Below are 21136 nucleotides of genomic sequence, written 5' to 3'. Positions count from 1 at the left end.
TCATCAGATATGGCCTTTTCAGCATGGAGCCATGCAGACCTGAGAGAGAGACTGTCAGAAATGGTGAAGCCATCCCGAGAAGCCATGCAGGGAGTGTATGTATGTGTGAATGAGAGAGAAAAAGAATTAAAGAGCAGTTCTTAAGACACCCGTTCTGCTGCATAAATCCAATGACACTCACAAGAGAAGACTTATGCTGGAAACACTGCAGGGTCCAAAGGGCTGTCAAGCCAACGCATAATGAGTCTATTGGTGCCAGGAACATAGAAAATTTTACACATTTCAAAAATAAATATTTTTCTAGAGAAGAAATTGCATTGAAGGTATTATTATGACAATTAAGTTGACTGCTATTAACATTTCAACACTATGTTAAATTATTCAGGAAGGTTTGCTATTTATTTAAGTTTTGCACAACCTCCTCATCTCCTAGAGGAGATGGATGCCCAGGTTGCCCTAAACACAGAGATGCCAATGGTTACCAGTTAACCTAACATGTAAATCTCTATGATGTTAGAGGATATTACATACGGTCACAGAGAGATAATGCAAACTGTGCATAATCCTATTTCTTCCTAGCTGGAATGCAGCAGGCTTACCAGTGCACCATTCTTCAATTTATGAACCAAACTTTAAAAAAATGAATTGCAGGTATGAATTATTCCAGGCAGTGGTTTAATTTAACAAAGAAACACGTTTGAAAGAGATGTGTATTGTGACACCTGGAAACACAGGATGAATAACAACAAGTGTTAACTGAGTGAATGAAGCGCTGGGCAGTAGAGCTGAAACCCCATTTCACATATTTGTCCTTTTGGCTTACCTAATTATTAAGGTTTTTTTTGTTGTTTTTTCGTAAATTTCCATATATGATTTGTTGAATATATCTTAGTCTTTCTTTCTGTCCTTTTTTTTTTTAGTTCTCCCAGACTCCATCCTGGAACCATCTGCTTTACTGAAGTCCATGCCATACCTGAAGATAAATAAACTTTTGACTCCGGATTCCCAGATGAAAATAACTGGACCTCCTACCTCACCTCCCCCATCAGATCCCTTTTCCACCTTACAGAGTGCATCAACCATTCATCTTAAATTACAGAAGACATCTTCAGATTTTCTTAATGTACAGACAAAATTCAGAACACCGGTGGCTTCACATGGCAGGCCAACAACATATAAAACTCAACCCACACCCACTTTAGAAAATGCAGGGAAAGGGTCAAAACAAACAACTCTAAAGTCCCTAATCTTACAGGATGAATTTATTGATCCTCCTCACACAATACGAACCAAAGCCACAGATCATCACATCCATTTGACAAAAGAGCCAGTGACTCAAGTTGTTCAAAAATCCTTTTTAGCTAGTGCCCCCTTTCACACTGCATACATAATCCACCCAACCAGCTCAACCATGACTTCAAACTCTCCTAATGGTAACATTCTGGCGACAGTTAGTGCTTCTGCTGACAAGCAAGTCACATCTTCAACATTATTTATCTTTGAAGATGTAAAATCCACACTGAAAGCTCCTTCTAGGAGTCAAGACCCACCTATACATCCTTCTACCTTAAGTAAAGCACAGACCAAAGTCATATCACCTGTCACTAGCCGCAACATCTTACAAAACTCTCCTTCTTTAACAGATGTGCGAACCACCCTGATAACTCCGCTCACTACTCAAGTCCTGCCACCAAACCTTCCCATTGTATTGAATATTCAAGATTCAATTGCAGCTCCTTCCTCAACTCAAAATGAGCTTTCAAATACTCCCACCATGTTCAAAGCTTCAGCTACAAGTCCTCTATTAAACAATGTACAGGTTACACTAAACGCTCCTCTCATGAGTCAAGGCACGCTCAAAAACCTTCCCATTGTAATGGACACACAATCCACAATCTCAAATCCTTCCACAAGTGAAGATACTCCCTCCAACACTCTCAGCTTAGTTGAAGTACAGGCTACATTGGCAACTCCACCTGCAAGTCAAAGAATATCCCTAAATCCAACTACTTTATACAACGTACAGGCTACATTGAAAGCTTCTCACGTGAGTCAAGGCACATACCCAAACCTTCCCGTTGTAAGACATGTAGAGTCCACAAATGAAGTACCCACTTTAAGTCAAGACATAACCTCAGATCCTCTCACTTTAGATAATGGGCAGTCGACATTTATGACTCCTACCATGAGCCAAGACGCATCTCCAGCCCTTCCGGTTATAATGCATGTACTGTCCACAATCTCAGCAGATCCCATGGATAAAGTCATGACCTCTCATTCTCTTTCTCTTCATGATGTATTCACAACACCTTCCACAGGTCAAGCTATGCCCCCACATTCTCCCATATCTCTATCTGATATGCAGACCACTCCTACAAGCTCCTTCTCCCTAGAAGAAGGGCTTGAAATTTCTCCAACTGGGCAAAACTCATTTAGAACTCTACTCCACCTACGTTCCACATACACAATCCCTCCGGCATTGCAGGCCATGCTGCCAAACCCTTTTATCGATTATGAAGACAGCTTTATTCACCCAACTGTACAAAGTAAACTACCTTCCCCCCTACCACTACAGGCAGCACTTAAATCTCCAAATACATGGCACACATCAACAGGGCTTCCAGCTTTAATCGAAAAGAGTAGAACCTTTGCTACTGTAAAAAGCACTTTAGAAAGTCCAACCTCTACACAAGCTGAAAGCAAAACTCATTTAGTTTTACAAAAGACATCAACAAACCATCAGTCTTCTCGTACGGTGTCTCCTAGCACACAGCATACTGCTTTCACTCCAGTCACTATCATACAGCCTAATTCACACCCTACTGTCTCTCTAATAATGCGTACAGGTGTTCCCACTTTGATAGGGTCATCTGCAACCCCTTCCTCAGCTACTGGAGCAGACTCTACTACCTTAATGTCTTCACCCTCTGTTCTCTCACAAAGATCACCTCTGTCATCCAATAGTGATGATACACCATCAATAGTCCTTACCTCTTCACCAGGTACATCTTCAGTCTTGACAGTTTCTACTTTGGACTATATGGGTCTTTTTCTAGCCCAGAAGCAATCTCAAATCTTGAAGCCTTCCTCCTATATCCCCACAAAAACAAGAAGTGAAACGTCTCCTACAGAGAGCAGCAAGCCACCACCATTTAATTATAAATTCCCATCAGTCTCACCAGATTTCCAAAGGTCAGATTTGAAAACTACAGCTTCAATGTCCTCTCTTAATTCTTCTCCTGTAAATAAACAGTCATCAACCAGGTCCAATGTAGCTATCACACACTCCGACACATCATTTTCTAGATCTCTACCTTCCAGGCCCACCTTAAAGCCTGAGCCAGCACCAATAGTGTGCTTACACAATGGAGTTCTACATCCTGAAGGAAACAACTGGCTTGAATCTCAGTGCAAGAACTGCACCTGCCTGGTAAGATGGTTTCTTCCTTTGCATATTGCTAATCTTTGATAATAACAATGGCATCTGCACTGGATTCCTTCCATCACTTTTATAAGCCTGTTTAAGAATCATACTGTCATGGGAAATGAAAGCCTACGCTAAGAATATTAGACACACGTGAGGAACCAGTCCTGAATAGGATACCAGTTCATCTTAGGGAACCCTCACAAACTCTCTCTCTCACACACCCACACACACACACTTGTATACTGGGTGAACTTAGAGTCTCCAATTTACCTAAAAGCACATCTTTGAGGTGTGGGATGAAAACAAATTACTTGGAGTGATTACCTACACCACCATGTAAACACAACACAATAAATGACCCTAATTTTCAAATTTTTTTGTGACCATGAATTTTCTAACTTGTTTATCCAAGTCTATAGGGATATCTGATATCTATTCTAGTAGCATTGTACACAAGATGAGAACCAAATTTGCATATAGTGCTGACCCATTAAAGGGCACAGCCATGAAAACATTTACAACAAGACACTTAAATAAAGCATTATTATTATTATTATTATTATTATTATTATTATTATTATTATTATTATTAGTTGCCTAGCATGTATACTCAGATTACACCACACCAGTAGTGCCAGTGCTTAGGAGCTCTTTATTAAGAGTTACAGTAATTCCCTTTAGGATTTTATTTTCATAATAAGCTGTATACCCCATACATTAACATTAAAATGTTACTTTGTTTTAAATTGCCAAATCTTAAAAATATGGTACAAGTGGAGCTATTTGTTAAGATGAGAGAATTTGAGTTTGTGAATAGGGAAGTAGTAAGAAGACGTCATCAGTGAAACCCTGTCAGTCAAATATGAACAAGCATACAGTGGGTTTTTCTCTAATAATGTGAATAAATTTACGTGTCAGTTTATTAATTGCCTCATAGATTTTCAGGATATCACACCTTCTATCATTCAACTTTTGTTCACAACTTAAGTTTTTGCTCTTCATTGTGTTATAAAGGGTACCCACATACCTCTAAAACATGAAATCTGCCGCACAAAGTACATTGCTCCTGCTATTTTTACATTTCCTCATGCGTTGCCTGCAAGAAGAAGTGAACAAACATTTAATTATGCTTGAATTTTTTGGAGACCCCTTTGCTCTTCTTCACTCATGCTTTTCTAAGTTGACTGAAAATTGTTTTGCTAATGTTTTTTGTTTGTCAAATGTAATGTTTTTAAAAGCAGTTCCTCATCATTATAAATTTATGCTGGGAATGGATTCTCAAACTTTCTATTTTTCTTTGGGCCAGTATGTACTACCATTTTGTCAGATCATCATTTTTTCCTCGGCTGCTAAGATACCCAAATACATTATGACATATAAAAGTGATTGCACCGAGAGCTGCCAGCTTGTAAAGCCAATTGGTATCCTCCCTTGGTTCACTTAACCGCCCTACCTTTCACGATTCCTACCTGGTGGTCATGACCACTATGTACGGTACTTAGTGCTAATGAACCTGTCACATGATAAGTGTACATATTTAGATAGATAGTGTATCCTATAACTAAGCCTGCCCTTTTAATTACCTTGTTGATTTGGTGCTTCTTTCTTGAAGTGATGTTACCAGCCCAGCACACTACAGCATAAAAAGATCACACTGGCCATCACAGAGTTATAGAAGATGTGAAGGATGTCATCTCCCACACCAAAGCAACGCAGTCTCCAAAGTAAAAAGAGCCTGCTCTGCCCTTTCTCATATAGTTCCTCTTTGTTCTGAGATTATTCCAACCTGTCATTAATTTGAACCCCCAAGTACTTGTAGGAGTGGACCACTTTGACATCCACTCCCTGAACAATGATCGGACATAGTGGTGTGGTGAAAGTCAATAAGCAGTTCCTTGGTTTTGCTGATGTTAAGATGCAGACAATTCTCAAAGCAATGCTCTCCTATCTCCCATCTATTGTTCATTCTGTTGATTGTTGTTGTTTTTCATATTCTCATTATTTTCTGTCACTCTGCCCTTTTTCACTTTTGGTTAATAATTTAATTATTGATGGCAAGAATTCCTTTGCTTATTTTTATTGAATACAAACTTGACCTTCAGAAGAAAATCAGATTACCTTCTTAACTAAGTCTTTGACTGTTCTCATTGTTGAACATTCTATAACTGCTGCTACAACCTCACTCTCAACTTAGTATTTGATATATGTTATCAATAATAGTTGTTCAATTCTTTATTTATATGAGTGATCTGATGCAAATCTGAAGACTTATGGTAAGTGTGAAAATGAATTAGTGATTTAAAAAAAAACTCAAGATAATCAAGTGAAAATAATGTTCTAAAGACACCTCATGAAAAGTAGCATTCAATCCATACCAAACAAAGAGAACCAATTAGAGATCATACTGATTTCTTGTCCCATGATGATGACTGAAGTTGATTTCGACTTCCAAGAGCTGTCCTCATGGAGCTGTGTGCTAAATTCAGTCTGGCTTTACAAATGGCAGACTTTGAGTAATTCTGCTCTACCTGCTCCTTTGCAAGTTCCGTCCATCCTTGTGTTTTTAGCCACAGGAGCTTTTCAATATGAACTGGCTGATCAAACAGGCATTTCTCAGTCATTACTGAGTCGTGCCATGCCAGCTGTGTGGAATGGTATTATCTGCTTGTCATCCAGATATATAAGATTTCTTTACACTGTTGTTAAACAAAGAAACATCAAAGTGCAATTCACAGCAACATCCTGTTTTCCAAATGTAATCGGAGCAGTCAACTGCACGCATATTTCTATAAAGATGCATTCAGAGAATGACATAGTGGTGTTAGGAACAAGCTTTAAAATGGTGTTGTGTGTGATGGCTGTCTTTTCAGTAAGATGACATTTAATATTGCCACTTTGGTCAAAATTGTATGTGTATTGTACAATTGTACAGTGTATCTGTATGATATAACCGTATGACACGATTACTTAGTTGACAGTGGGTACCCATTGAAGACGGGGCTTCTCAACCCAATCGCCAACCCACTGACTTAACAAGAGTGGCGTCATAATGATGTCCACTCTCTGGCTTGGGTAGTGGTAGAACATACTATAAGGCATCTTAAGAGCCTTTGGCACTGCCCTATAGTCTTCAGAAAGTGTTGCCTCAGCCAACCATTTGGCTCAGCCATCAGCCAAATCAGACAGCATTACAACTTCGCTTGATTTCAATTAGCAGAATGTTAAAATGAGTAATAATTTTTTAACCAATTAATTTCATTTTTAGTCAATATCACATAGTACAACATTTATATTCCTTAGTTCATTGGCCACATCTCTTACAGCATCCAGTACTGTATTACATTATGTGACTGCAGAACTGCATCCATCAGCACACGGCCAGATGGTCGCTCAGCAGTTTCCGAGGCAGGGGGTATGTGCAGCCAGCACCTAAAGATGTGCTTGGCACAGCAGCACCATCACCAACTAGAGTCATTTCCCCATTACAGGGATCACCTTTTGTAATATAATCTGAAACAGAATAAACAGTAATACTGCATCTGCTGCCTGCTTGTTTGTCTTATTAAACATGCAAATTATTTACACGAGTATGGATAATGATAACCGAAAACAAAAATTCACCTTCACCTTTGGTGATGGAGTTCCTCACACACACTGGTAAAATGACAGTTATAAGTGTCTCACCAATAATTCCTTTAGCTTCACTGCTCAAATGGAGTTCTGCTATGGAATCGTCCAGTGGGGTTGACACTCAGACAGTGGGCTGCGACTTGCCTTTTCACATCGACTTTGATATCTGACCACTTCTTCTTTCATTTTGGGTAATGTGCAACTTTCTGAACTTTAACTTTTGAGTGCCTCTCCAACAATTTCTTTTGTTGCTTATACCACTGCTTAAGCCACCAAATAGTACTTTTTTCCCTGCCTCCAACTCACTGAGTAGAACCTCCATTTCGCATTTACTGACATTCTTCTTTTTTCACACTTGCTTTTGACATTGACTTTAAACAAAACACTGAATGGAAGGGGCTATTTATATAGATTTGCATATAGATTTGCATATCAAAATTCTGGGAGGAGTCAGGGTGGGGCTGTAGGTGCATGCACTTAAAATTCACATTGATTGGGATTTATAAAGGGAAAGTGCATAGAAGTTTGCTTATGCATAATTTTTTGCATCAGAATTTTCTTCTATGTTCGCAATGTTTCTTGTATATCCATACTCCATGTTTAAGTCTGAATTCTATGCAAAGCGTTTATCATAAGGTCCCTGGGATCTGAGCCATCTACTGTGTCTTATACAGAGATACTTCTTATGAGAAGTTTAACCAACATCACTGATTTGGGCAGAAGAAAAAAATATTAGGGTTTTCAGGAAAACATTTACAAGTAAAAGAACCAAGAAGACAGTACTGTCCTGGCAAGCTGCAAAAATTCAAGTGAATCTCTGCACTAATAATTCTTCCATAGGTTTTTACACATGATAACTATATTTGTTTAATAGCAATAATTATTTTTTTTTCCTCACAGAGACATGTATATTTTATCTTTTTACAGGAAGGCAGTGTATTCTGCTCCCAGGTCACATGCTCAGTTTCCTGCTCACACCCAGTTTTGGATGATGAACACTGTTGTCCACTCTGTAGTCGTAAGTGTTGTTTCCACTATTTTTTTTTTCTTCAGAATGATTATGCCCTCAGAAATTCATGTATGCTAGCACAAAATTACTCAGTACTAATGCCCTATAAGAATGGTAAGATGATTTAACAGGAAGTTTGATTTGCAGAAATTGTAAGGCTGAATTCAAAACACTGACTCCTTGACTAAAATACATTGATTGAGCCAGTTAGTCATCAAATCAGCCATTATAACTGTATTATTCTGCACTGCAACAACAACTGGTCACAACCAGGAGATCACAAACACTGAGCAAATTGCCAAAGCAAGAGACATATTATTAGTCAAAAACAATGTAAAGATCTGAAACAAAAAGACAGTCAAAGATAACAATTAGCAAAGGTTTCTTTAGGGGTATGAATCATCCATCTATCCATCCATTTTCTAACCCGCTGAATCCGAATACAGGGTCATGGGGGTCTGCTGGAGCCAATCCCAGCCAGCACAGGGCACAAGGCAGGAACCAATCCTGGGCAGGGTGCCAATCCACCGCAGGACACACACAAACACACCCACACACCAAGCACACACTAGGGCCAATTTAGAATCACCAATCCACCTAACCTGCATGTCTTTGGATTTTGTCAATGGTGAATTTCACATCCTCTGAGGACATGCCCCTGACAACACAGGGCACATTTCCAAGTGGCAGGTAGAAAAATGTATACAACTTGCCAGGGAATTGAATAATCATGCCAGAACCATAATGGGAAAAACAAGAAAATTAAAAATAAAAAAAAATAGTACTCTAACACCAACTCCACAAGCAGGCTCCAAAATGGGAAGCAGGCTTTGAAAGTTCAGATTGCTTCAAATGTTCCAAAAGGCATCAAAATGCTTCACAAGTGAGAGGAAAATTGTAAATAAAAAACTTTGGCTTAAGAAACACATCCACAAAAAACATTATAAATTCTTCATCTATGTAAACAAAAGAAAAAAATGGGAAAAAAGCAAAATAAGGACAAGTGACTTTCCTAAAAAGTCAATCCAAGCTAAACAAGTCAAAATTCAAAAAACAGGAGCAAAATCCAAGAGCATAAGCAATAATCAAAGAACCCGGAAAAGTTAATACATACAAGAACTAAAGCACACTTCCAACGTTAATGATTCACTTCCAGCTTCAGGTTTTAACAGGCTTACAGCGGTCCTTCAGCAGTGTCATCAGAGTGGTCCCACCTTCTGTTGTATAACCCACAAATAATAGTAACAACATTAATACATTCAATTTGTATAGCACCTTTCCCATGCTCAAACAGCACAAAGCACAAGGAACATAACTGAACCTAGAAACAGAATGCATAGATAGTAAAAGATAAACTGAATAGTAATAACAAAAATATACTGCTCAAAAAAATAGGGGGAACACTTTTTAATCAGAGTATAGCATCAAGTCAATGAAACTTCTGGGCTATTGATCTGGTCAGTTAAGTAGCAGAGGGGGTTGTTAATCAGTTTCAGCTGCTTTGGTGTTCATGAAATTAACAACAGGTGCACTAGTGGGGAAACAATGAGACGATCCCCAAAATAGGAATGGTTTAGCAGGGGGAGGCCACTGACATTTTTCCCTCCTCATCTTTTCTTTTTTTGGATTTGGCTACAGTTAGTGTCACTACTGGTAGCATGAGGAGATACCTGGACCCTAAAGAGGTTGCATAGGTAGTCCAACTTCTCCAGATGGCACATCAATACATGCCATTGCCAGAAGGTTTGCTGTGTCTCCCTACACTCTCAAGGACATAGAGGAGACTGGAAGAGACAGGAAGTTACTCTAGGAGAGCTCAACAGGGCCGTAGAAGGTCCTTAACCCATCAACAGGACCGGTATCTGTTCCTTTGGGCAAGGAAGAACAGAATGAGTACTGCCAGAGCTCTACAAAATGACCTCCAACTCGCCGCTGGCGTGAATGTCTCTGACCAAACAATCAGAAACAGTCTTCATGAGGGTGGCCTGAGGGCCCGATGTGCTCTAGTAGGTCCTGTGCTCTCTGCCAAGCACCATGGAGCTCGACTGGCATTTGCCATAGAATACCAGAATTGGCAAGTCCACCACTGGCACCCTGTGCTTTTCACAGATGACAGCAGGTTCATCCTGACCACATGTGATAGATGTGAAAGGGTCTGGAGAAGCCATGAAGAGCGCTATGCTGCCTATAACATTGTTCATCATGACCGTTTCATGGTGGGTCAGTGATGGTCTGGGAAGAAATATCTGTGAAATCCTTGGACCCATTGTCAGACCCTATGCTGGTGCAGGGGGTCCTGTGTTCCTCCTGGTGCATGACAATGCCCGGCCTCATGTGGCAAGAGTGTGCAGGCAGTTCCTGGAGGATGAAGGAATTGATACCATTGACTGGCCCCCACACTCACCTGACCTAAATCCAATAGAACACCTCTGGGACATTATGTTTCAGTCATCCTATGCCGCCAGGTTGCACCTCAGACTATCCAGGTGCTCAGTGATGCCATGGTCCAGATCTGAGAGGAGATCCCCCAGGGCACCATCTGTTGTCTCATTAGGAGCATGCCCCGACCATATAAACAACTGGGGGCCCATACAAACTACTGAGTATGATTTTCAGTTGCTGCAAAGAAATTTTGGCAACATGGACTAGCCTGCCTCATTGCCGCATCATTTTTTCACTTAGATTTTTGGGGTGTCTTTGAATTCAGCCCTCTGTAGGTTGAAAATTTTCATTTCCATCAAACGATGTGGCATCCTTTCACTCCTAACACATTACCCAGTCCATATTAGTACAGATATCCAGCAGGATTTTTTTCCCATTGAGATCTGATGTGTGTTTTCAAAATGTTCCTTTAATTTCTTTGAGCAGTAAATATAGTAAAAGTATAGTTTCTCCAAGTACTTGGGATTTTCACTTGCACATGCTGAGTATGCTAGCTAAATTTATTTTGAACCCTAAATAACAATAGCTGTAGATAGATAGATAGATAGATAGATAGATAGATAGATAGATAGATAGATAGATAGATAGATAGATAGATAGATAGATAGTGTAAAAGGCGCTATATAGCGCCCGACCCGGCACAGACCACGCAGAGGCAACGTGTACAAAAACACACAGGTTTATTTTCTTCAGCCGTGGGCACACGCCTTCCCCGTGTCCCACAGGCCCAACACAGTCCCAAACACAGTCCCAAACACAGTCCCAAAACACAATCTTACAATTCTCCACCACTCCTCCCAGGCAAGCTTCGTCTCCTTCTTCCTCCCAACTCTGGCTCGCCGAGTGGTGGTGGCTGGGCCCTTTTATAGCCCACCGGAAGCATTCCAGGTGATTAACCACCTGGTCCCGATTGCACCTCCGGGTGGGGCTAAAAGCTCGTCCAGCCGGGCTGTGGGAAGCAGGCAGCTCCCCTAGCGCCACGCCGGCCCCAACCAAGCTGTGGAGGACTCCATCTCCCATGGAGCCCTGCGGGTGGTTGAGGAGTCACCGACGGCCAGGGAGGCTGCCACCAAGCGTCCCGGGGGAGGTATTGGACTTCCCATGGCGGCTCCCCCGGAACATAAGCAGCAGAGGCGTCCCTACCGGGCATGGGACCCGGCTGTCCTTCACAATAGATAGATAGATAGATAGATAATTCATCCCCAAGGGGAAATTAAACTTTTACAGAAGCTCCAATTAATTAATTATAATTAATTAATTAAAAATCAATTAATTAATTAAAAACAAATAACAACCACCCTTGAAAACACATAAAAAACTGAGAGCTGTTGCTGACAGTAACTGGTCTCTAGGTGGCAGTAAGATGAGATCAGACCTGCTCAGATCATACTACAGGTTTATACTTAAAGTCATTAATATTTTGAATAGAGCAGGTCCAGCTTGTAGTGCCCATGAATAGAATATGCCTAATAGACACTCAATTCCTAGTTTGGAGTCTCCAGCATTCAGAATGATTCATCATTAAGATATTGGTACAGAGTGAATCATTTCCTTTGCTGAGTCAGCCAGGACGATGCAACTTGGGCAGTGACATGGATGAATTCAGTCCGCATTTCAGTGTCTTGATCACACATTTTAGTTTTAATTGTACTACACTCCCTTTTTCACCACTGCATATTCACAAATATCTCCAGTCCCACTCATGCTTTTTCCACTCAATCTGATAATACCTGTCTAACATTAAAAAAGCTTCTGAAATAAAATGTGTAAGCCAGTTTTCCGCATTACCCAAAATCAGCACAGTACTTGAACTTGCCATAACTTGCTATGTGATTTAATTTTTCAAACAACTCTCACTTTATGAGGTCAGGCCAGGTCTGAATCCTTTCCACCTTACTTTTATCCTCACTCCAGATCTTTACCTCTTCCCTTTCTGGACAAGCTTGTAACTTTTATCCTTGATCTAGATAGTCAACCTTTTGCCCTGTCCATTTTCAGATGAGCAGCTCCTCTGGTAGGGCATTAACTTGGCTCTTTAGGCATTGGTGATCATAGTGCTGCCAGGTGAATATGGGAATATTTAATATACCCCACTTTACATTTCACAGAGTCTCTTATATTCTCAGATGTTATAGATTTAGTCAGCCATCAGATCTTTTACAGTCACCGTGTGGCATTTCTCAAGTTTGCAACCTGTCTGAGAGGCAATTGAAACGAACCAGAGCACAGGTCTGTATTAACAACTGCGTCTCTTCAGCTTGATTTAAAAATTCATTCAAAAATGTATGGTAACAAACCAGACGCCAAATTACTTAACATTACTTATTAATAATATTACTTAACTACATTAAAAATATTAGTAATTCTAAATAAGTGAGAGAAAGAGAGCTTCTGTAAAGGTTGGCGCATGGCACTCCACCTGGAAGAAGCACAACATAACAAAATGTAATAGTGTGCTGTGCGGAGCCCTGGTGTGATGCTGGCAGGTTCAGCTCTTCCATGACCCTGCAATAAAACTAAGTGACTAAAGGAAAAGTTTGCATCCAATTTTTAGCAAAATTTATTCTTTTAATTATTTTCCAAACCCGCATATTGCAATGCAGGGTCATAGAGTGCAACAGCAGAAAGGCAATATAAACCACAGCAAGTATAAACCTACAAAAAATAAAACCTTGAAGGCTACCCAGTAAATGCTCAACAGGTTCAAGCCAGCTGGCCTCCTAATACCATGTGGAAGACTTCATGTAGAAGGCACAATTAGCCTTGGATTAAATGCATAGCTGGAACAATAAGCCTGCCAGTGGTTCAGGGCATCAGCAGCCTCATGTGCCGTTCTTTACTTTTTTTTTTTCTAACTAGAGTGATTTATAGGGACTAAATTTTCTGCATAAAATTATATAGTTCTTACATGTTTTGAAAATTAGTTCAATAATAAATCTATTAATAAAAATTGTATCACCCACCAATAATTCTGTGGCTTCTCATGATTGGACACATTTCTCGCAATGCTTTTTCACTCGGGCCATCCACAACCAGATTCAAAGATGACAGCCAAGTGCTGATCCACATTCTGCTGAAAGGAGGGAAAGCCCGCCTGTTTTCAATAAATGAACTCATTAAGCCCTAAGAAAATACATATGAATGGCACTTAACTTTAACGAAATGCGACTCAACAATAGAGGAACACCTGCGAACGATTATCTAATAAAGCCGCTGAGCTCACCGTTCAGATTAAGTGCTCTCCGCTCCAGAAATGACCATGACATGTCACACTGATGAGCTTGCAGGCATTTTGGCTTGCCAAGTGGCTGTCGAGCCTTTGTGTTGCTGAACGAAGGACTTTTTTTTTTATTAAGGGCCCATGCTTATAGTGCATTTACCCGTCATGGTCACCCTTTTCTTTCTTTCCATCATCCTGTCTATGCTTTTATAAGACAGGGATTTGCAGTGAATTGAAGCTAATGGAAGACTGCTAAAGTAATAAAATTCAAATTAATGAACCATTCAGTTTGTCAGCCATGTTTTTACTTCATAATGGAATTAACAAGTTAGTGTAAAATTGAGCTGCACATGTTGCTGGAATAGATGAAGAATTCCCGTATGAACTTGAACTGGTTTAAGGGGTTTAAACAATTGAAGATCAAATTCATTTTCTTTTTTTGCTAAATGTAAACATCAAAATGTATTTAGGACCTTCTGTCTATTTCTAAACTATTATATGGTGGAGTGCCAATTCTCATTTCAGTATATCCAGAGTGTGAACCTACCAGTCTGTCACAGGTAGGACACACTCTCTCATATACTGACACTCACTCTTACCCACCCAAATTCAAGGTGCCTGCCCTTCTTATAAGCACATCTTAATGAAGTTGGGTTTTGGTCTGGATGGAACAGGAGGAGATGAATTGTGGGAAACATGGAAAAAGCTCACAGATAGCAAACTGTCCATCTTTAATTCTGGTACCAACATTTGAACCACTTTGAAGCTGTGATGCACTATATATTTAAAATATGCGTTTAAGAATATTGTCTTATCTAAATTTATGATATATAAATAGAAATGTGATTTGTTTTTTCCATCTTAGCTAGGAAGTGAATTCAAGAATTAAATTGTATTAAGCACACACAGCAATTAAAATGGGCTAAAACATTTACCTTGACTCTTAACATACTTCAAAAACTCAGTGTTAATGTAAGCATGTGTTGGTTCGGATATACTTAGTAAAAGAAATAAGCAACCATTCAAAAATAAGGAAAACATTATAGAATAAATGTCCACATGAAAAAAATGTATAATGAAGCTTACAAAAGAAAAAGACACAAGCATAGACCATAATTGTATCAATTTGCATGTGCCAGTTTTTATATTGTTTGGACATGTAACTATGAAATATATTCTATTTTATACATGTGATGACACTTTATTAATCCTGAAGGAAATGTCTTGGTTTTTTACATACCCCTTGAGGGTCAGCCATTGTACAGCACCCCTGGAGCAACTGAAGGATAAGGGCCTTGCTCAAGGGCCCAGCAGAGTAGGATCTCTTTTGGCAATGACGGGGATTCGATCCGGCAACCTTCAGGATACCAGCGCAAATCCTTAGCCTCAGAGCCACCACTCCGCTCCTATAGATGGGACATTTGACATCAAGGCTTCAAAGCTTATATTGCTTTAATGAAGCCCACTGTGTTAAAAGAGTGCATCGAGGCTTGTATCGAAGTTTCATTACCCTGTGACTGATAACGTCTGAAGCTTTGAACACCACCAAAGCTTTGAGAGTCATCTGACTGCTTTGACGTTTTGCGCTGGCCTTCATGCTATAAAAGGGAATTTGAAAAATACTGCTTATATTCTATACAATGAAGATGCTGAAGTAAATACGGTATTTGCTATCCGACAATAATGTAAATACTGTGTTATACTGTTACTTTCTATAGGATTTTATAATTTGTCATTAATATTCTTCTAGTCTAGCCTGCTGTACTCATATTCTCTAAACCCCTTTATTCATGCCCATCTTCCCAAGCATATTTTCTAAACCCTGTTATGATTCTCTTTGACTCTTAGTGCAATTCTTCCCCAAACATTGATAAAAAAAATATTAATCTTTCATATTGCCCCTAACGTGAAAAGAATTAATTATAAATTAATGCTGGCTTATAATATATTGTAGTGTAGTACAGGTGTTTGCCGGCTCTGAGTGCTGCTACATTCTTGTTATTTTCATTACTGTTGTGTCAGCTTGGAGATGAGTAACGAACAAAACGAGCTGGCGGTCCAACATGTAAATGAGCAGTGAGGATCCTTATAAAAACGGCAAGTCTGCCTATCAAAGTGTCATAAGAATTTCAACTAGCGGGACAACAGCCAGCAAACTCCCCAAAAGAGTGATGTAAAGAGCTCAGTGCAGGTACACACTAGCACGGTGCTACAATATGGTTGCTAATGGTTGCAATGTTTAGGACAATATATTTAAACATTATATTATAGTAGAAAATTGTCACTGATACAAACATGTACATTTATTTCAGTATTTTAATGACAACATGATTATCATGAGCTCAAGTGAACACACAGACCATATTTAGGCTTTTAGTGCACATGTCTGACTGGAACTATCCAATCAGCATGACTGTACTGTATGTGTGCGTCCTCTGCTATGATTTTCATTCACCACTAGATGGCACTATTTTCAAAGGCTGAGCCTCCAATGCTTCACAGGGCTTCCTCCACCCATCACCAGGCACTACTCCTGTGCTTCCTGTTCCTATAACCCACTTATAGCAAACAAAAAGAAATTTTAAAAATAAGAACAGATAAACAGCATAACATAGCATTCTCCTCAAATGAAGGCAGCCTGATTCTTTCTTGGCAGTATGTGGCACAACTTGAAAACCAATGCTGGATGTGGCCCTAGTTCATTGTGGAGCCCACACACACCCACATGAAGCCAATCAATCAAACTTGCACTGTGAGAGAAAAACCAGAGTACCCGGGGAGAAATCCCTACAGGCAGGAGAAGAGCAGGAAAAGGGTACTGGATGTTATTACTGAATAGTGTGTCCTTGAGGCAGCACAAAAATGCAACTTCAAATGAATTTGTAAAAGACAAAGAGGAAAAGTTTTACAAACATTTCAATTATTATTAAAATAAGTAATTATGTTAATAAATGCCTTTATTCAATAAATGTCAGTTAAACTCTTTGACATACAGTATATCCATCCATCCATTATCCAAATCGCTATATCCTAACTACAGGGTCACAGGGATCTGCTGGAGCCAATCCCAGCCAACACAGGGTGCAAGGCCATACAGTATATGCAACATAAATATCAAAAAATAAATAAATTAGAGCAGTAGTAGTAGTAGTTCCTATGGATGATTTGTTTCCTGAAAATCATATGCATAATTCAGATTTGTGTCATCTTAATAAATATATCAAGTTTATGCAGCTTTGTTCTCTAAAGCTTGTATTGCTTTCTGTCTAATTCTTTATTAATTTCCTAGGCTGTAGTTATCATGGCCTCATTATTGAGAATGAAGAGACTTTTTCTCCTGAGGAAGACAACTGTACGCTGTGTCTGTGTCTGGTAAGTCACCTCTGTGTGTGCTAAGGAGGAGTGACAGAGGTGAGCATTTCATCTCCCAGTGCCACCCGTGTTTGCAAGGCAATGCTCAATAGACAGAGTGACACACTGAGAGATACAGAAAGCGTCTGAGCTACAGAGTCTCCTGCGTTTGATACAAAGTAGTACTTTATGGGGGATCTGGTCAGGAATGGGACTAGAACAAGGATGGAGCAGTGTAAGCCTATACCTGGACATGTATTTGGCAATATATCACCATATTAGTGTAATAGTAGAGACGCCAACAAGATGGTATGCTTTGTAGTATGTGGAGTAAACTAGACAATCTACAGCATACAAAAGGAAAGAAACCCAACCTAGCAGGAAATGTCATGTCATTTTCTAATCTGCTTCATCCAGACCAGGGTCACAGGGGGTGGAGCCTATCTCAGCTAGCACAGAGCAAGAACAAAGTCTGGACAGGGTCCATTGCAGGGGGAACACACACACATGCACTTGAGCCAATATAGCATCACCAATTCACCTAACCTGCATGTCCTTGGACAGTGGGAGGACACCCATACAGACACAGGGAGAACATTTAAACTCCACATGGGCACAACCTGGTACAGAGACCATGGTCTCTTTACTGCATGGCAGCAGGGTTACCAATTTACAACCATGTCGACCCTGGGTAGAAATGTTTTATGTTATTCTAGAGGGCAAATGACCCAGCATTTGGCAGGGTTGCCTGACCCTCCTCAAAAAATAGTCCTGGACCATTAGGGCTGACCAGAGGCTCAGAGATAAAGGTAGGCCAAATGCTATTAGACAGACTTCAAGTCTGTTGTTCCAGGAGCAATTATAGGGCTGCCCCCTGACTCCAGACTTACTTCCAGGACTAATCCAGAGGTAAACTTGGAAGAGAACGTAAAGTGACCTTAGAGAGCTTCAAGTCCTTAGTTGACTGTAGAGTTGGAAGGAGAGATGGTGTCAAGCATTCGACTAATGACAGAGAGACAAACCAGATTCATATACAGAACCGAAAGGAGGGATTGGAGATAAAAGGGATGTGAAAGAGTCTCTCCACTTAGTGGTCACTGACTCAAACCGGCTTTAGGAAGTCTCCTTAGAAATTTAATGTAGATTTTCATGTTCTTTTTTCTGCATCCACCTATCTGTATTACTTCACTGTTCTATTCATTTAATAAATCTCTTTTTAATAGTTTTATGTTCTTGGCACTATTATTAGTTATGGGCCACTACAAAAATGTTTGCTACCACGTTACAAACACTTGATTAGGAGACAGTTTTGGATAAGAGCAGTGTCAGTATCTTCATCGATTCTTTATTAATCTCGTTTATTCACAGGCTGGAAATGTCACCTGTCTTTCTCCAGAGTGCCCCTTGGTCATTTGTGCTCGACCAATACAGTCAGATTGCTGTCCAGTTTGTCCAGGTCAGTAAGGTCCAGTTCATATAGTGTCAGGAATGGGTTAATTATTAATTTTTGATGCATTTTTTTCATCAGTTTTCAAGAAGAAGAATTCATATTCAAGAGTTTTTTGATCCCTAGATTCTGAATCTTCCATTAGTTTTTGATTCATAGTTTAATTTTCTTGTTATGGATCATTTTGTACTATTTTCACAGCCATCTTGATTATTTACGATTTTGTCTTTCCATCATTAGGGCAGTTCCTGTTTTGCTAGGGGTGAGCCTCTAAGAGGTTGCGTTAACGTGAAGGTCACCCGTTCCGAGTTTAGGAATTCCTTTTGAATCTCAGTTTTGTGACTAGTTATTCTCTCTGCTTAGTTTATTTTTTGATTTTGACTCTTGCCTGTGATTTTTTTTATTTAATTTTTACTTCTTCTTGGCCTTTATCCTTTTCTAACCCTGACAAGAAAATATGTCGTGCTAGTTCTCTATCAGTAGACAAAGTTGCCCCTACCTTGTAGGCCCTGGTAATTCTGGATTGTTTCAACAGCAGTAAAGTCATGCGTGGAGTTAATGCCTGGCCAACCCTAAATGGATGCACTGTGTTACCAAAGTAAATTTCAAATAAAAGGTCATTTTTCTTTAAAAATGTTCAAAGGCCATGTCACATGTAAAAATGTTTATAATCAAATAATGTGATAATTAAGTCCATTATGCCCTAAGTAACTTTCTTTTGCATATCCTTAAAATAAGAAAAGATCATTTTGTTCAACTTCAATTACAAATATGCTTATGGTTTCTAATTTATCTTGACAGACATTATTTCAACTAGTATAGTGGATATCTATTGAACATTTTCTCTTTTCCACAAACAGATCCTCAGTAGTATGTATAAGCACTGCAGTGTTTTGAGCAAACTGTTATCATACATCACATAAACAAAATATTTAATAAACAAAAGTGTCTCTTTGATGAAGTAAATGATAAATTAAAAACTTTTCAACTTTCAAAATCCCTGAACGCACCTAAATGTTATGCCATGCATACTATTTATAACTTGATTTAAAAATTAAATAAGTAGAGAAACTAAAAATATAGCATTTCCTGTCATTTATAAACCATTAATGGTGCTTGTGTACATTTTTCATGAGTTTTAAATGTGTTAATGTAATGAGATTTAATTCATATTAAAACTTTTTATTACGAACAACTTAAGGCTTTCAACTTTGGACTTGTAAACATGTAGCAGCACGGTGATGAGAGAAAAATGCAATTATTACTTTTTTTTTATTTCATCCAACTCTCCTAATTTTTCTACCTCTAAAATAGCTGAACACGAACTTAGTGTATTAGTTGTGTTAAATGTATGCTCATATGACAAGAATCTTCACACAAACCCCACATTCTGCACCTAACTACTCTTTGGGAGTGGAACTTCTTTGTTTCTGAAAAGTGCACAAGATGTCAGATGCAAAATTAGAAAATGAATTCAATTAGTCCATTATTCGGTCTGTTGTTATTTTACAGTACACATTATTACAAGGCCTTAATACAAAATACCTATGTTGAGGTGCATTTCATGTATTTTAGGTGGTGAAAAATCATTTTAACCTAACTGAATATTTGGATTTATCTTCTACTTTATTACCCATCTACAGTCGTATGAAAAAGTTTGGGAACCCCCCTGCATAATAATTTGCTCTACTTTCAACAAAAAAAGATAACAGTGGTATGTCTTTCATTTCCTAGGAACATCTGAGTACTGGGGTGTTTTCTGAACACAGATTTTTAGTGAAGCAGTATTTAGTTGTATGAAATTAAATCAAATGTTAAAAACTGGCTGTGCAAAAATGTGGGTTCCCTTGTAATTTTGCTGATTTGAATGCATGTAACTGCTCAATACTGATTACTTGCAACACTAAATTGGTTGGATTAGCTCGTTAAGCCTTCATAGACAGGAGTGTCCAATCATGAGAAAACGTATTTAAGGTGGTCAGTTGCAAGTTGTGCTTCCCTTTGACTCTCCTCTGAAGAGTGACAGCATGGGATCCTCAAAGCAACTCTCAAAAGATCTGAAAACAAAGATTGTTCAGTGTCATGGCTTAGGGGAAAGCTACAAAAGCTATCTCAGAGGTTTAAACTGTCAGTTTCAACTGTAAGGAATGTAATCAGGAAGTAGAAGGCCACAGGCACAGTTGCTGTTAAACCCAGGTCTGGCAGGCCAAGAAAAATACAGGAGAGGCATATGCGCAGGATTATGAGAATGGTTACAGACAATCCACAGATCACCTCCAAAGACCTGCAAGAACATCTTGCTGCAGATGGTGTATCTGTACATCGTTCTGTAATTCAGCGCAATTTGCACAAAGAACATCTGTATGGTAGGGTGATGAGTAAGAAGCCCTTTCTGCACTCACGCCACAAAATCAAACGTGTTGTATGCAAATGCTCATTTAGACAAGCTAGATTCATTTAGGAACAAAGTGCTTTGGACCGATGAGACAAAAATTGAGTTAATTGGTCATAACAAAAAGCGCTTTGCATGGCGGAAGAAGAACACCGCATTCCAAAAAAAACACCTGCTACCTACTGTCAAATATGGTGGAGGTTCCATCATGCTGTGGG

General features: G+C 39.3%; 1 protein-coding gene across 5 annotated transcripts in view; it reads left to right on the top strand.

Annotated features, from left to right (window-relative positions):
* LOC120525881 overlaps nt 1-21136 on the top strand; it is a 230825-nt gene that overhangs the window by 176812 nt on the left and 32877 nt on the right. For all 5 annotated transcript variants that reach the window (XM_039748569.1, XM_039748552.1, XM_039748562.1 and 2 more), the window contains 4 exons: nt 921-3430; nt 7985-8075; nt 17018-17100; nt 18448-18535. In XM_039748569.1, the coding sequence (XP_039604503.1) occupies nt 921-3430; nt 7985-8075; nt 17018-17100; nt 18448-18535 (2772 nt within the window). The remainder of the gene's footprint in view (nt 1-920; nt 3431-7984; nt 8076-17017; nt 17101-18447; nt 18536-21136) is intronic.

This window comes from Polypterus senegalus, chromosome 1 (assembly GCF_016835505.1).
Source record: "Polypterus senegalus isolate Bchr_013 chromosome 1, ASM1683550v1, whole genome shotgun sequence".
NCBI classification, from domain to species: domain Eukaryota; kingdom Metazoa; phylum Chordata; class Cladistia; order Polypteriformes; family Polypteridae; genus Polypterus; species Polypterus senegalus.
Note: the sequence above shows the minus strand (reverse complement) of the source record. Positions and strands in the feature narration are given on the sequence as shown.